This window comes from Pelobates fuscus, chromosome 5, assembly GCF_036172605.1.
Source record: "Pelobates fuscus isolate aPelFus1 chromosome 5, aPelFus1.pri, whole genome shotgun sequence".
NCBI classification, from domain to species: Eukaryota; Metazoa; Chordata; class Amphibia; order Anura; family Pelobatidae; genus Pelobates; species Pelobates fuscus.
In genome coordinates this window covers 281,707,210-281,723,643 of record NC_086321.1, presented here as the reverse complement: position 1 = coordinate 281,723,643, position 16,434 = coordinate 281,707,210, and the positions used below count along the sequence as shown (strand labels likewise).

The following is a 16,434-nucleotide window of genomic DNA, read 5'->3' as shown; positions in this document are numbered from 1 at the left end:
AAGACTCGGATGAGTCAGACTCTCAGGTGCGAGAGCAGGCAAGTGCGCGAACGCGCTATTGAAAGGGTGAAGACCCTGAACCACGCTCCCGGACGGGCTAGACTCTGGCGAAGTGATGTGGTTTGAGGTTGATAACCTCGCCGGCCAGGCGCCACCGCCTATCGGGCGCAGGGGAGGAGGCCTCATTACCCCCCCACCTTGGCCGCGCTGGATGTGTGGCGGGCAGACCAGCCTCCCTCAGATGGAGAAGATGTTTGGGTTGAGGACCTTGGCGAGGGTCCCGGTGGCCGCTGGGAAGAGGAAGACGCGCCACCGACTAGGGCCCCCACGACAATGTTGGGGGACGATACCCTTTTGGGCACTACTGGAGAACCTCTGTTAGAGCCTCAATCTATCCGAGGCCCCAGGTCCTCGGACTAGTCACTGCCCGACCACTTGGCACAATTCGTGCGCTACTGGGTCTGTAGACCCCTTGGAAGTGAGGCCTGCAAGAAGCTGCTGGCGCAATGCCCCAGACCGGTACTGCCGGACAGGGTGGCGGTTACCCTGGATGTTGGCCCTAACAGACGAGGCCTTCACAGAAGGTAGGGCTCTGGACCCAGCCAACATGAGGGACTGGGCACTTCGTTCCATTTGCCTGCTGGGCAATGCCACTGTGGCCCTTTGCACGGAACCCAGGAAGACGGCACTCTTCCATATGGACAACAAGCTGTCGGATTTGGGAGCCGAAGATGTGGGTCCCCTGGCTAAAGGTCTACTGTTCAGGGAGCCTTTCGTTGAGGAACTGCAGAAACAGGTTTTTCTGTTTACCTCCCGGGATAAAGCAAAGTCTTCGATCGGGAAGGTCTTCCGCCCACGGTTACCTTCAGACGTATGGGTCCTTGGGACAGTGCGGAGTTATGTCACTTGCTTATCTTTGCGAGGACCCCGCCGGGCTCAGATTTCGGACGCGCTCTGCGTTTTCCTCGTTGGAATGCCTGGGGTTCGTGGTCATTCTGAAGAAATCTGCCTTGGAGCCTGCGCAGACGGTGGAATTCTTGGCTTTCGTAGTCGTTGCGCAAGACGGCATTCTCCGCCTGCCTGTGGCGAAGATAACGGCCATTCGGAAGGAGATCAGACGTGTTTTCGACAAGACCGAACTCCCCTCCGGAGGTTGGCTCGCGTGGCGGGTCTCCTCTTGGCCTCGATACAGGCGTTCTACCCGGGCCCACTACATTACAGGGCCATGCAGCGGCTGAAGGCGCACTCTCTACGCCAGATCTCCCTGGCCTCGGACGTGCAGGCCGGATTGAGCTGGTGCCGCCTGCATATATCCGCCTGGAACAGCAAGGCGATATTCGGGATGACCCTGGATCTCGTGTAGGAATCGGATGCGAGTCTTTGGGACTGGGGTGCCTCGTGCATGACTAGGTCCACGGGGGGCCCGTGGTCGGACAATAGATCGGAATCCCGCATCAATTGCCTGGGGTTGATTGCAGGTTCGTTGGCAATTCGGAGCCTGGCGAAGCATCTGTCGGACTGATGCGTGCTCCTTCGGATGGACAATGGTTCGGCGGTGCAATACATCAACCACTCGGTTTCGAGCACTAGAGGTGTTATCTCCCAACATGGAGCTCCTGATGTCGGTGGTGCTTGGAACGGGATACCGATCCCTTTACGGGTCCTGTATCTAGCGTGCTGAATTTCTTGTCTCATCTCTTTGACCTGGGTCGGTCATATCGCTCGGTTATCGTGGTTAGATCAGCCATCTCGACGGCACATGTCCCGCTTCGGGTTTTTTCCCCATCGGCCAGGATCCGCTAGTCTGCAGGCTCCTGCGTGGAATGAGACTGGTGCGCCCTCCGGCGCCCAAGTATTCTTCCCTCTGGGACGTGCGTTTGGTTTTGGCATTCTTTCGGAATTGGCCTGATAACCAGGACCTTTCTCTTTGCCAGCTTTCAGCGAAATTTGCCCTCTTGTTGTGTCTGGTCCCGGTCAGACGTGTTTCGGATGTCCGGGCCTTCGATGTCGGCGCTTTCTCGTTTTTCTCCAGAGGGGGTCTCCGTCAAGGTGCTTAGACGTACCAAGTCGGAATCGACGGTTGTATCATGCCCTTACTTCTAGGACTCGCCTAAGCTTCGTGTAGCGAAGGCACTGGCGCGATGGATAAGATGTCTTTTGGCTCTGGCGGGCGTGGATGCGACCTTCGGAGCGCTTTTGGTTAGGGGCGCCGCAGCTTCCGGAGCTTTTTTGGCGAGCGCTTCCCTTCAGGACATTCTGCGTTCGGCGGACGGGTCCCGTGCAGAGTTTTTTCGCCTATTTTACTTTAGACCGTCGGAACATGCTTCTTTTGCTTTGCTGTCGGAGCGTTAAAACAGCAAATATGAAGCCTCCTGTCATGCTATAAAATTGTAGATTATACTAGCTTTAGTGTAACTATAATCTTAATTTTATTAATGACAGGAGGCGAATATTTCCCACCCAATTTGATTTTTTCCCCCCCCCTTATTTTGGATGGATTGCATTGATTGTATTTCTGTTGATTTGTCTGATTATCTGGGCTAGGTTGGTTAGTCTGGGGTGATGTTGTGGGAAGTGCATGTTATACTGTATTGACGGTCATTAGTATGGATTTCGTGTCTTTATTCTATCAGTACTGGATCGTGGGATTTATGTTTTATCAGTACATTTCGTTCACTAATCAGTGTTTTCGATTCTGTTTATTTCGTTTCAGTTTAATGGTTCGACTTCAGTTCATAGGATCGGCCATTTGGCGGGATAAAGATCAAGTTCATCCATTATCCGAAGTTTTTCCAGATGACATTCATCGTTATGTTGTGAATTTTTCTTTATTTAGTTATTGTCATTGTTGTGTACGTTACGTTGTCGCAGCGTGAAAGAGGAAATGGTGGCTTAGGAGGAGCCTTATATAGATACCTTATGTTTTTGTCTTTGGTGTTTATCTCTCTGTTAATGTGCTGCTGTGGAGTTCTAGTAAAGAGAGACTTAAGCAAATATTCGCCTCCTGTCATTAATAAAATTAAGATTATAGTTACACTAAAGCTAGTATAATCTACAATTTTGAGTCCAGTGTAGCGGATCGCTAGTCCTGACAAGGACTTTTCCTCCGCTGTATCCGTGAAGACAAACACTGAAGAACAAGGCGCTTAAATGTGAATAGCTCTCTCTCTCCCCCCAGTAACTGGACGACACACAGTTCTGGGAGTACAACTGATTAATTCAGCACAAACTCAGCCTTTCTTGCACAGACCCCCAGCATGGGGTCTCCATTCAAAAGTACACAAGCCCCTACCAGGCATCCCTGTGTCTGGGAGATAGAGTCAAAACTGAGTAACTCAATTATCTCTCAGTTACAGGGAATTACAAGAAACTTACATAAAACACACCAAAACCATAGTCATAGCCATCTAGCTGTTCAGCAGCAATCTCACACAGCTCCAGCCTTAAGTCTGAAAATATGCTGAAATACTGCACACCGAATGCTTGTATGCCTAAGAGGTGCAAAGATCTGTGCAGAGGAATTCTCCAGCAACAAGTAGATCCAAAAATCCAGCCGATACTACGAGGATTGAGGTGAAATTACTGCCTGCGGCCTACTCTGACACCAGAGCCTGAAAAGTGGCGACCCACATGCCTGAGCTAGCCGCTCGTTGTCAGTAATACGCCTAAGCTACAGATGAGAAAATCACCCCGCAGAATGAGGGTGCAAGTAATGCCGAGCATCCTTGGATTTGCTGAGGTGGCCCTGCTTCCCCTCCCCCTTAGACCGGGGGGGTTATTCTGGTCTACTGTGGCATTTCGCAAGTTAAGAGTTACGTTATGGAGGCCTCTCCAGCTGTGCAATCTTGCTCTACCTACCTTTACCTCTCAACCATTTACACATTCGCCTGAGGGCTGCCACGGCTGACCCTCTGGCTTTGCACTGCAGAATCCACCTTACGACTATACAAAGTCCCACGGAGTGTGCGGGGCAACCGCAGCTCCTACCTGATTGCTGCTTACCGACCTGAGCAGAGCCTCCGCATCCGGGCTTTGAAGAAGGGGGCTTACAGTGGATTGTCCCTGTTGCTGAAAGCCCAGATGGACAGATATGTGGGAGCTTCCGGCAGACAGGTAGCTGAGAGGTTCCTCACCTTTCATCCCCAATGGGCAGCGATGAGAGAGACATGTGGAGCCGCTCATCTAGTCCCACCAGAGACCGTCAGATACAGCGGAGGTGGAGAAGGGGGCCGGTTGTTGGACCTTACAGGGGGGGGGGGGGGTCCTACGAGCCGGCAGGACCTTTAAGTGCCCACTGTGCTGCGGGATTCAGGGTGGGGGGGTTTGAAGCAGTTTGGGTGGGAGGGGACAGGGTCAGACACCATGGGGACACATGCTTAGATTTCTTGGGGGGCTGGGGTGTGGAGGAATGGGGGCCAGCAGTGCCGGTATAATGCTTCTTTTTTGTTTTTCTTTATCCATGCTCTGTTCTCATTTTTATTTTAAAATTTCTGGCAACACGTGTCATTGCAAAGCCACAAGGGGCGCCGGGAGCTAACACCCATGGAGCCTGAGGTGGGTCCTTCACGCAGCCCAAAATCAACTGTCTTTGCAAACCCCTTCTTGGCTGAAAGTAGCTGTGAGGGGATTTGTGATTTGTTGTAGTGTTTTTTTTGTCTCGTAATACAGTCACATTGCTTTATCCTGAAGTACAGCAATACCCAGGATATCTCGGTGTGATTTACTTTGCTTATGTTCTCTGAAGTTCGACCTACACAAGCCGATACGCCACTTAACCTGTGGGGTTTAACTTGGAGATGGGCCTATCAGGCTTGATAACAGTTAAAATATTATGGCTCACCTGTGACATGGAAGGCTTTCGACTGGCGCCATTTTCACGCCGAGAGCACCATCAAAGTTCTGCTTATTTTGTTTGTTTATGCTACTGGCAACTTACCCTTATAACTTATGCCTAATAACATGAATGCAGCTCCTATTGTTGACCTCATTTAGTTTCTAAGTTATCAACACACTGTTGCCTCCAGAGGCTATTCTTTATACCGCTGTAACTTGCTGTCCACTTTTGTTCTCATTTACAAATACCATTAATTCTGCTGTAAGTTTTATCTCTTGACTAGATAGGCATAACATAAATAAGTTGTAACGTAAAATGCCTTTCCTAAACTTAGCAAGATGACCTACTTGTTTAGGCCTAATTAGCCGCTGTTAAACTGCACCCATCAAAGATTTATTGAGCTGACTCACGCTGTCTGACCACTATATCACCTTTGCCGTATGTGTCTAATACAACTGCGTATTGTTATGATTTTGCTTTCTTTGCTCCACGCAATATACAAGTATATTTACTATGCATTATTTACTAAGTGCATATATATATATATATATATATATATATATATACACACACACACACACACACGACTACGATTTAGCTCAAACCCTTGCTGCTACATACGCAGACTGGATATTCAAATGTTGCGAAAAGCTTACCATTACCCATGTCGGAATTGTAATATGCCTTACCTTTCTTTGACATACTATGCCTTTGCGTAAGCAACATTGCATTCATTTTTCAAACCCCTTCTATGTCCGCTATTTTTTTCATACGAAATAAACCATTTAACACAATCTTTGCCCGGGTTCATCTACTTGCATGGCCAAAAATAGTTCTAGGCATTCAACGACCATATACCGCTGTCTGCGTCCAGGAGACAAAATGGCCACCATTCACTGGAGCATGTACGTTCGGGTATACGAATGGCGGCCACCTAGGGAAAGCACTTGAGTTAATCGCTTAACTGTGGTTAACAGCCAGGGGTGGTCGGTGTTCAGGGAGGTATAAAAAGGGGCACCAGATAGCATCCATTCGGGAGACGAACAAGAGGGTACAGACAACTGAACATCTGGGGAAGGTCTCTGCTACACCCAGTACATGGAATCAGTAGATAAAAGAGCTACGGTACTTTCCCATAATGGAAGGCGCTTTTACATTGGGAAGAGTCTAGCAAATTCATATTGTTATACAGATTACAAAGTGACTATCCATCACGGAGATTATTTTGGGGTGTTTTATGTAGGTTTTGTTGTAATTCCCTGTAACAGAGACAATTGTGTAAGTAAATGTGTATGAATGAAGATCTAAGCCAATGGGTTCTCATAAAGAACGAAACAAACTCTGCATTAACACATTAATAGCAAAATGTTTTTATATATTTAATATAAAGCATGATCAGTTTTCAGAATCCAGTGTGTATTCCCATCAATCCTGAGACAGTTCAAACTTTTGCCAGTGCTAAAAATAAGAGTCTTGTCTATATAAACATTTCACAGTGGTATGAAAGGGTCACATCCTACAATGCAGAAAGCATAATTAAACAATGGGGAAGGAAACCAATGCTTGAGTGTAACTGACGCGTTGGCGACTGTTTAACCTCTCTGCAAGGAGACACACCATTGCTAGAGCCAGAGGGGGAAAAAAAAATATTACAAGACTATTTTCCCAATAGCATAAATAGTCTAAATATGGTTTGGGCAGACAATATTCTTAACAACGTATTTTGAATACAGACAAAATGTCTCCTGCAGTAATGTCCATGTGACCATCCACGATACTGAAATAGATAAGTCATGTGTAGGCAAAACTTTGCACAGACTTATTAGACTTGTGAGATGAAGCCCAGTCATTCTAAATGGTTTACGGCAATGCAGTAAAATATGAACTATTTTTTTATTTTTTCTAAATCTAGTGGCTTGAGATGATCTTAAAAAGTGTTTTATATTTGTATAATGTTATTAGATTTTTAACCTGCATTTGGCATAGAAGGTAGGGAAAGGTTTGCATCTCATTGCAGGAGGTCTGATTACCTTCTAGTTTTTCACCAACTATATGAATCAGATTATGGTCTATTATTTGAACAATATATACCTGAATGTGGTGAACAGACTTGTTTCTAAATACATTCGTCCTCTGTTTTAAATTTGCAGTTCCTCCGATAGTTCTGGTTATACACTTACAATACATTTAAACATAAAGGGTAATTCACTAAACAGACAATTGCTAGGAGTTTAAAGTGAATTTGAAATATAAGGCCAAGCTAGCAAAAACAGAACACGTAAGGGCATTTACTTGCTTACTTATCACATTGAGAAGACTGCTTTTCCCTGCATTGGTGGCTCCTGTGAGAACAACGTGAATGCCATCTCTTAATCTCTCCCCTCGCCGGCTATCGCACAGATGTTCCGTCAGCTCCGTCCTAAGCCTCCCGACCTCCTCATCGACTGTAAATTTAAAACAAGACATTATTACATAATCCTAGGACATAAAAAAAAGACACAAAGAAGTAAGCAAAGTCAAAGCAGGGTTCAGTACACAGAATATTTTAAAGGCATTATATGAATGATGATCAAATTTATTCAACAGTGTTGTCTGGTGTGTTTAAGATAGGAGCAATTTACTTATTTTATCGGAAACTTGACTTCATTTTATATATATATAAAAAAAAATGTGCACTATACCTTTAAATACTATAATGCATGTATATACAAACACAAAATAATGCACTAAAAGTGCAATCCAAAGTCCACTATGAAGTGCCAATTACAGTGCAAAAACAATAGAATGGTCAGATACTTGCGCAAACAAATAAGTGCAAGTTATAAAAAAATCCAAAGAGAGCACTTCCTCTAGAATAGCCTAAAGAATGGAACTTCCCAGTATCTCTCTCCAGGTTTGTATGATATGGCACAAAATGCATAAATATAAAAATAGAGAAGAGAATGGTGTAACTGTGACATAAAATATTATATTATACATAAATAGATTAATATATTTATTTATAAAACTCACAAAGCTTGGTATGCTATGATCAGGACCACAATGTGACCGGCAACAGGACACAGATAAACCCCTTTTATTCTCACAAAAGTTAAAATTCACACAAATAATATGAGCTCTTTTTCCCTGGTAAGGTACATTTACTGTGTCCGCAGTCCCTCTGATTCGTCGCTAGCACTTGCGGTCATAATTTTTTTTTTTTTTTTTTTTTTTAATACTCTATTTTTGTATTTTGTTATTTAAATTTTCATCAAGTCAGGTTGAACCTGGGAATTTGTTATAACCCGGCAGCAATACCTCCACATACTGAAAGATGGATATGTTCAATCACAGTGACATCAATGGAGTGGTGGAGCTATGAACACACCAATTGTTTTTTTTTCTCCCTTTTCTTCTATTTTCCGTTCTACTTCCATTCATCTTCCTCTTTTTCTCCCTACCAGGAATTTCCTCAATGTCATACAGCTTATTACTTTTTAATTTTTTTATATGTATTTGATATGGTACACAAATATGGTCCTTTTCTTTTATTTATTGTATTAAAGGATAACTAACAAACATGTATTCCTGACCCTGTAGTGTTTAACCCACCATTTAGGTGGCTTGTCCTCCTTAGCCCCCTTATAAAAGTTGAAAACTCACCTTATTTTCAGTGCCGCTCTGTCTGCCGGGGCTGGTTCCGCCCCCTTTGTAACTTCATCAAAATGGCCGATCTTTACCCAATCCAATGCTTTCCCACAGGGAAAGATTTGGATTGGTTAAAATCAGCACGGGGCAGGGCCAAATGCAATTTTGGACAATTAGGACCTCCTCAGAGATGCATTGATTCAATGCATCTCTATGAGGAAAATTCAGCGTCTCCATGCAGAGTGTGGGGATGCTGAATGGCAGGGCTGCCTACTGTGCAGCCCTGAGCCAGGAAGCCCCTTCAGTGGCCATCTAAGGAGTTGGCACTTGGAGGTGTCCCTAGGGGTAATGTAAACACTGCCTTTTCTCTGAAGAGGCAGTGTTTACATGAAAATGCCTGAAGTTACTTGTTATTAAGCTATTATACTCACCAGAACAATTACATTAAGCTGTAGTTGTTCTGGTGACTAGAGTATCCCTTTAATTGTGCTACCAACATCATGCATACAAACTTGACTGTTGATGTAAGTAAACGTTTTAACCAGAAATAAACTTTAAATTGATAAACAACATTATAAAAATTAAATGTGTTCACTGGGACTTTACAGCCATCGAACTAGACACCTGTTGAAGCTGCAACACACACCAAGGTTCTAACTTTTCTTACCAAACTCTAGTGCCCACAGTTTTTCCTCACTCACAACATTAATTTTTACAAATTATGTTGAAGGATGCCCAACATATGGTACCATTCAGGTAAAAAACTACAGGCACTACCATTTTCTTCACATTTTCTCATTGGACAATAGCTTTATGGATAGGTTCTTCATGGTTTATACTTATATTGATATTTCTTGCATTACTAGATTTGAAACAATAGGCTACAGCTGAGGATGTGGAGCATTGCATTTAACTACATGCATTATTTCATAACAAAAATATATAGAGTATGTTCTGGCTTAGACGTGTGTTGCCTGTATTTGGTGCGGTTATGGTGTATTTGAACTTCAAACGCGAGTATAATCTCCTCACTTGTTTATTGATTGTGCATTTGTTTTAATGCAGTTGTTGATACCTGAAGTTTATCCTCCTTTTTAAACACATTACTGAGAAGTTGACTTTTAATAAGAGAACACTCCAGGCATCACAACCACTGAAACTCCTTGAAGAGGTTTTGTGATGCCCCGAGTGCCCTGGCGTCGTCCTTCAGTTCACTGTTAAACCATTTACGGTACTTATAATTTAACAATGGTGACTGGTCATCTGGGGCACTTCACTACAACTTCCACTGAGGGTAAACCTTACTTGTTAACTCAAGGCACAATGAATGCTCAGCCTATCACTGCCATCCATTGTGCGTACAGATTTACAGTCACTGCTTTTGCACCTGAGTAATGTTCTAACAGTGTTTTCAAACGTACTAGTTACCCTCACTGGCCACACTTGGCAGCAGACTAGTGCATTCATTAACCCCTTAAGGACACAACTGCTGGAATAAAAGGGAATAATGACAGAATATTTCCTTCATGTGTCCTTAAGGGGCTAACACCACCAATATAAAGATGAATACAAATACAAAGAAACAAGTCCAGCGCTCAAACTCCCAATACTCCTGGGCGGCGGCAATGACCATAGTATAAGCCAAAATACACATCGTAAAAACCAAAGGAAAAGTTACCTGCGCTCTTTCCACATCCCTATGTATTTTTAAACAGATGGAGGTTTTTAGTTACCTCCAATGGCCATGAGAAGGTATGCCCACCTGCCACGTCAAGGCAGACCTCTTAGGTGGGTCCTAACTAACCATTCACCTTGCTTACTTGAGCTTTGGCAAAGATATCTCTAATGAGACAGAAAGGGGTATTTTTTTATATACATCTCTACATGCTTATTAACCCTTAATAGGTGGGCCTACCCTCTCATGACCATTGGAGGTAACTAAAAACCTCCATCTGTTTAAAAATACATAGGGATGTGGAAAGAGCCCAGGTAACTTTTTTTCTTTGTTTTTTTTACCAGTATAAAGATATCTAAATACATTTCAAGAGCATGGTTGGTTGGATGGCTGAACAATCAAAAAGACAACAGCGTGTTCCGCTGCAATGGATTATCTTTCGGGGAACTCTTCAGCATCAAGGTAATTATAGTCCATCTCTCTGCGGAGAGAGTGGTTAGAACGTGAAGAAAGTGAGAAAAGTATTAAAATCGTAGCAAGAGATTTCAAAAGATGGGCAAAGTAGGATCTGTGCAGTCCTCAACATCACTTCCTGTCTTAGTACAAGAGGAAGAGCCTCTTTCAATTCATCTGGATTCCATCCAAGTTGACGATGGAACAGAGGTGGCGGCTCAAGAATATAACAGAGTAAGGACATATTTTTTAGGGACCTAAAATTACTCCTGTGATGCAAACACTAGAACTAGATAGGGCAGCAGCATATAGATGATTTTTAGCACATGGTCTGAGGACTCTGTATTTGTAATGTTTACCAGATTACATAAAATAAATCTTAAAAATCAAAATGGCAATACACAAAAAAAAAAGAAGGTAATTTGGGTTACCGAGTGCTTATATAGTTATACAGTGAAAAAAGCAGCTCAACACTCATACCGATATGCCTCCTTTAACCCACACCCAAAAGTTAACAATCAATGACAAATTACTAAGTGAAAAACTCAAACAAACAGTGTAGTGGCTAGAAATTGCTTACCCTTTACAACAGAATTAAGGCAGAGATTAACAGGGTGCATGTGAAAAATAAAACAAACATAAAAGTGATGTTTGTAACTATAAATGATAAGTAGAAAAAGTGAGCTGGCACACTCACATTTTACAGAGCCTATTAATGGATGACTCAAATATTGTGCGTAGTAGTGCTTTTGAGGCAGCATCCCACTTATCTTCTGGATGATGCCTCGACAATTCTCAGTGAGATAACACAAAATATGGAAACCAATGGTGCAGTGTATTACTCATTTCAATGTGGATCAATATTACCATATAAAAAATTGTCACCTTGTACAGTGCCCTAAGGATACCGCGCTCTGAGGTGTATAAATGTGGTGTCAATGCCAGGCATTCTTTGGGCTTTGTAAGAAGGGGAGTGAAAGGCAGTGAGTTGGCACACTCATAGATAACATATTTACCATGTATACATACAAACTGCACTATTACATATTTGTTTTATTTTTCAAAATGGCAATACATTTTTTGTTCTGCATTTGTAGTTTATATTGCACAATCTAGTGATTAAAATTGCAATAATGTGGAACTTAATTTACATGTAACTTTTTTTCTATAAAGCAAAAATTAAGAGGAAATTAATTTCAATGTGATCAATGTGTATATATTTTTAGGTGTCCTTGCACATTTAGGGGGTGAGAGAAACTCTTGATCTCTGATGAGAACAGTGCCTAAAACATAATCGTTGAATTCATGTTTAACTAGCACCATCTTTGCTATGTCTGGATTGTTCATTTATACCTTCACTGCCACCTAGTGACCTTCTATCAGTATTACAGCAATAACTTTCTGTTCTCCCCCCCCCCCCCCCCCATCTAAATACTCATACAGAACAAGACCTTCGAGACAAGCATAGGCATGCACACGGGGTGTGCCTGGGCACACCCTAGTCCCCGCGGTAAGCCTATGGATTGAGTCCTGCAGGAACATAGTTCCTGCACTTTTTTTTTTAGCAGTAACGCCGTTCCTGCAGGCACTCGGCGCCCCCAAATTCCACCCTGTCATGGGGGGGCCCCCCCAAGAGGTGATGGACCCCCTCCCCCCCCCCCTCCGTAGGCGCCTGTCTCCATATCAGACGCGGCGAGGGAGCTTGTGCAGTTTGCTGATGCCAGGAGCCGGAATATGACGTCATATTCCGGTTCCCAGCAACTGAAGACAACTCGCGAGGCACACAGCTCCCTCGTCGCATCTGATATGGAGACAGGCGCCTGACCCACTGGACCCCAGGAACATGTCCACGCCAGCTTTCCAGGTAGGGAGGCTGGGTGGACATTTTTTAATTAAAAAAAGAATAATTTGTGAGTGTGTGTGTCTGTGAGTTGTGTGTATGTGTGCCTGTGAATGTATGTGTGTGTGTCTGTGAATGTATGAGATATCCGGATCTCCCCTGTCGGCTCACGCAGAGCCGGCGCTATCTGAGTGCTGCCTCTGCTCTAAGCCTCCATAGGCCGGCGGGGAGATCAAAGATCTACCTCACCGGCCCACAGCAGCATGGAGGGAGGCAGGAGAGGACCCGGGGAGCTCTAGACAGCAGCTCCGCCAGGTTCCTCTCGTGAGATCTGAGCGTTGCCGCCTTGCAAGAGTTAACTCTAGCCCCGCAGGCTAGAGTTCACTCTCCACTGGACCACCAGGGATGGCACATGGCAGCAAGGATTCCCCCTCCCTACATAAGGTAAGAAGGGAAGGGGGATATTTACTAATCTGCCCCCACCTCCACAATCCCTCCAAACATACAGCACCTACACACACACACACTAACCGATCCCTCACAAACACACACACAGCACCTTTACAAACACACCACACAACCAGCACCCTCACAAACACACACACAACCAGCACCCTCACAAACACACACACAACCAGCACCCTCACAAACACACACACAACCAGCACCCTCACAAACACACACACACAACCAGCACCCTCACAAACACACACACAACCAGCACCCTCACAAACACACACACAACCAGCACCCTCACAAATACACACACAACCAGCACCCTCACAAACACACACACAAACAGCACCCTCACAAATACACACACAAACAGCACCCTCACAAATACACGACACCCACACACATCACACAAACAGCACCCTCACAAACACACACACAGCACCTTTACAAACACACCACACTAACAGCACCCTCACAAACAGCACCCTCACAAATACACGACACCCACACACATCACACAAACCGCACCCTCACACACACACACACAGCACCCCAACAAACACACACACAAAAACACCCTCACACACAGCACACTACCAGCACCCTCACACACAGCACACTACCAGCACATCACACACTAACAGCACCCTTACACAACCCTCACACAGCACACTAACAGCACACACAGCACCTACACACACACACACACTAACTGCACCCTCCCAAACACACACACACAGCACCTTTACAAACACACACAAACAGCACCCTCACAAACACACACACACAAACAGCACCCTCACAAACACACACACACAAACAGCACCCTCACAAACACACACACACAAACAGCACCCTCACAAACACACACACACAAACAGCACCCTCACAAACACACACACACAAACAGCACCCTCACAAACACACACACAAACAGCACCCTCACAAACACACACACACAAACAGCACCCTCACAAACACACACACACAAACAGCACCCTCACAAACACACACACACAAACAGCACCCTCACAAACACACACACACACAAACAGCACCCTCACAAACACACACACACAAACAGCACCCTCACAAACAGCACCCTCACAAACAGCACCCTCACACAAACAGCACCCTCACAAACACACACACAAACAGCACCCTCACAAACACACACACACAAACAGCACCCTCACAAACACACACACACAAACAGCACCCTCACAAACACACACACACAAACAGCACCCTCACAAACACACACACACACAAACAGCACCCTCACAAACACACACACACACAAACAGCACCCTCACAAACACACACACACAAACAGCACCCTCACAAACAGCACCCTCACAAACAGCACCCTCACAAACACACACACACAAACAGCACCCTCACAAACACACACACACAAACAGCACCCTCACAAACACACACACACAAACAGCACCCTCACAAACACACACAAACAGCACCCTCACAAACACACACACACACAAACAGCACCCTCACAAACACACACACACAAACAGCACCCTCACAAACAGCACCCTCACAAACAGCACCCTCACAAACACACACACACACAAACAGCACCCTCACAAACACACACACACACAAACAGCACCCTCACAAACAGCACCCTCACAAACACACACACACACAAACAGCACCCTCACAAACACACACACACAAACAGCACCCTCACAAACACACACACACACAAACAGCACCCTCACAAACACACACACACACAAACAGCACCCTCACAAACACACACACAAACAGCACCCTCACAAACACACACACACACAAACAGCACCCTCACAAACACACACACACACAAACAGCACCCTCACAAACACACACACACACACACAAACAGCACCCTCACAAACACACACACACAAACAGCACCCTCACAAACAGCACCCTCACAAACAGCACCCTCACAAACACACACACACACAAACAGCACCCTCACAAACACACACACACACAAACAGCACCCTCACAAACAGCACCCTCACAAACACACACACACACAAACAGCACCCTCACAAACACACACACACACAAACAGCACCCTCACAAACACACACACACACAAACAGCACCCTCACAAACACACACACACACAAACAGCACCCTCACAAACACACACACACACAAACAGCACCCTCACAAACACACACACAAACAGCACCCTCACAAACACACACACACACAAACAGCACCCTCACAAACACACACACACACAAACAGCACCCTCACAAACACACACACACACACACACACAAACAGCACCCTCACAAACACACACACACAAACAGCACCCTCACAAACAGCACCCTCACAAACACACACACACACAAACAGCACCCTCACAAACACACACACAAACAGCACCCTCACAAACACACACACACAAACAGCACCCTCACAAACACACACACACACACAAACACACACACACAAACAGCACCCTCACAAACACACACACACAAACAGCACCCTCACAAACACACACACACAAACAGCACCCTCACAAACACACACACACAAACAGCACCCTCACAAACACACACACACAAACAGCACCCTCACAAACACACACACACAAACAGCACCCTCACAAACACACACACACAAACAGCACCCTCACAAACACACACACACAAACAGCACCCTCACAAACACACACACACAAACAGCACCCTCACAAACACACACACAAACAGCACCCTCACAAACAGCACCCTCACAAACAGCACCCTCACAAACACACACACACAGCACCCTCACAAACACACACACAAACAGCACCCTCACAAACACACACACAGCACCCTCACAAACAGCACCCTCACAAACAGCACCCTCACAAACAGCACCCTCACAAACAGCACCCTCACAAACAGCACCCTCACAAACAGCACCCTCACAAACAGCACCCACACAAACACACACACACACACAAACACACAAACAGCACCCTCACAAACACACACACACAAACAGCACCCTCACAAACACACACACACAAACAGCACCCTCACAAACACACACACACAAACAGCACCCTCACAAACACACACACACAAACAGCACCCTCACAAACACACACACACAAACAGCACCCTCACAAACAGCACCCTCACAAACACACACACACAGCACCCTCACAAACACACACACAGCACCCTCACAAACACACACACACAAACAGCACCCTCACAAACACACACACACAAACAGCACCCTCACAAACACACACACAAACAGCACCCTCACAAACACACACACAAACAGCACCCTCACAAACAGCACCCTCACAAACAGCACCCTCACAAACAGCACCCTCACAAACAGCACCCTCACAAACAGCACCCTCACAAACAGCACCCTCACAAAAAGCACCCTCACAAACAGCACCCTCACAAACAGCACCCTCACAAACAGCACCCTCACAAACAGCACCCACACAAACAGCACCCACACAAACAGCACCCACACAAACAGCACCCACACAAACACACACAC

At 45.3% G+C, this 16,434-nt stretch overlaps 1 protein-coding gene across 2 annotated transcripts in view; it reads right to left on the bottom strand.

Moving 5' to 3' along the window:
- The window catches only part of GTPBP3 (GTP binding protein 3, mitochondrial), a 318,683-nt gene that overhangs the window by 273,470 nt on the left and 28,779 nt on the right, over nt 1-16,434 (bottom strand). For both annotated transcript variants that reach the window (XR_010090896.1, XM_063455364.1), the window contains exon 6: nt 7,135-7,278. Coding sequence is in view for 1 of the 2 variants with exons in the window: in XM_063455364.1 (XP_063311434.1) it covers nt 7,135-7,278 (144 nt within the window). In the remaining variant the exon portion in view is untranslated. The remainder of the gene's footprint in view (nt 1-7,134; nt 7,279-16,434) is intronic.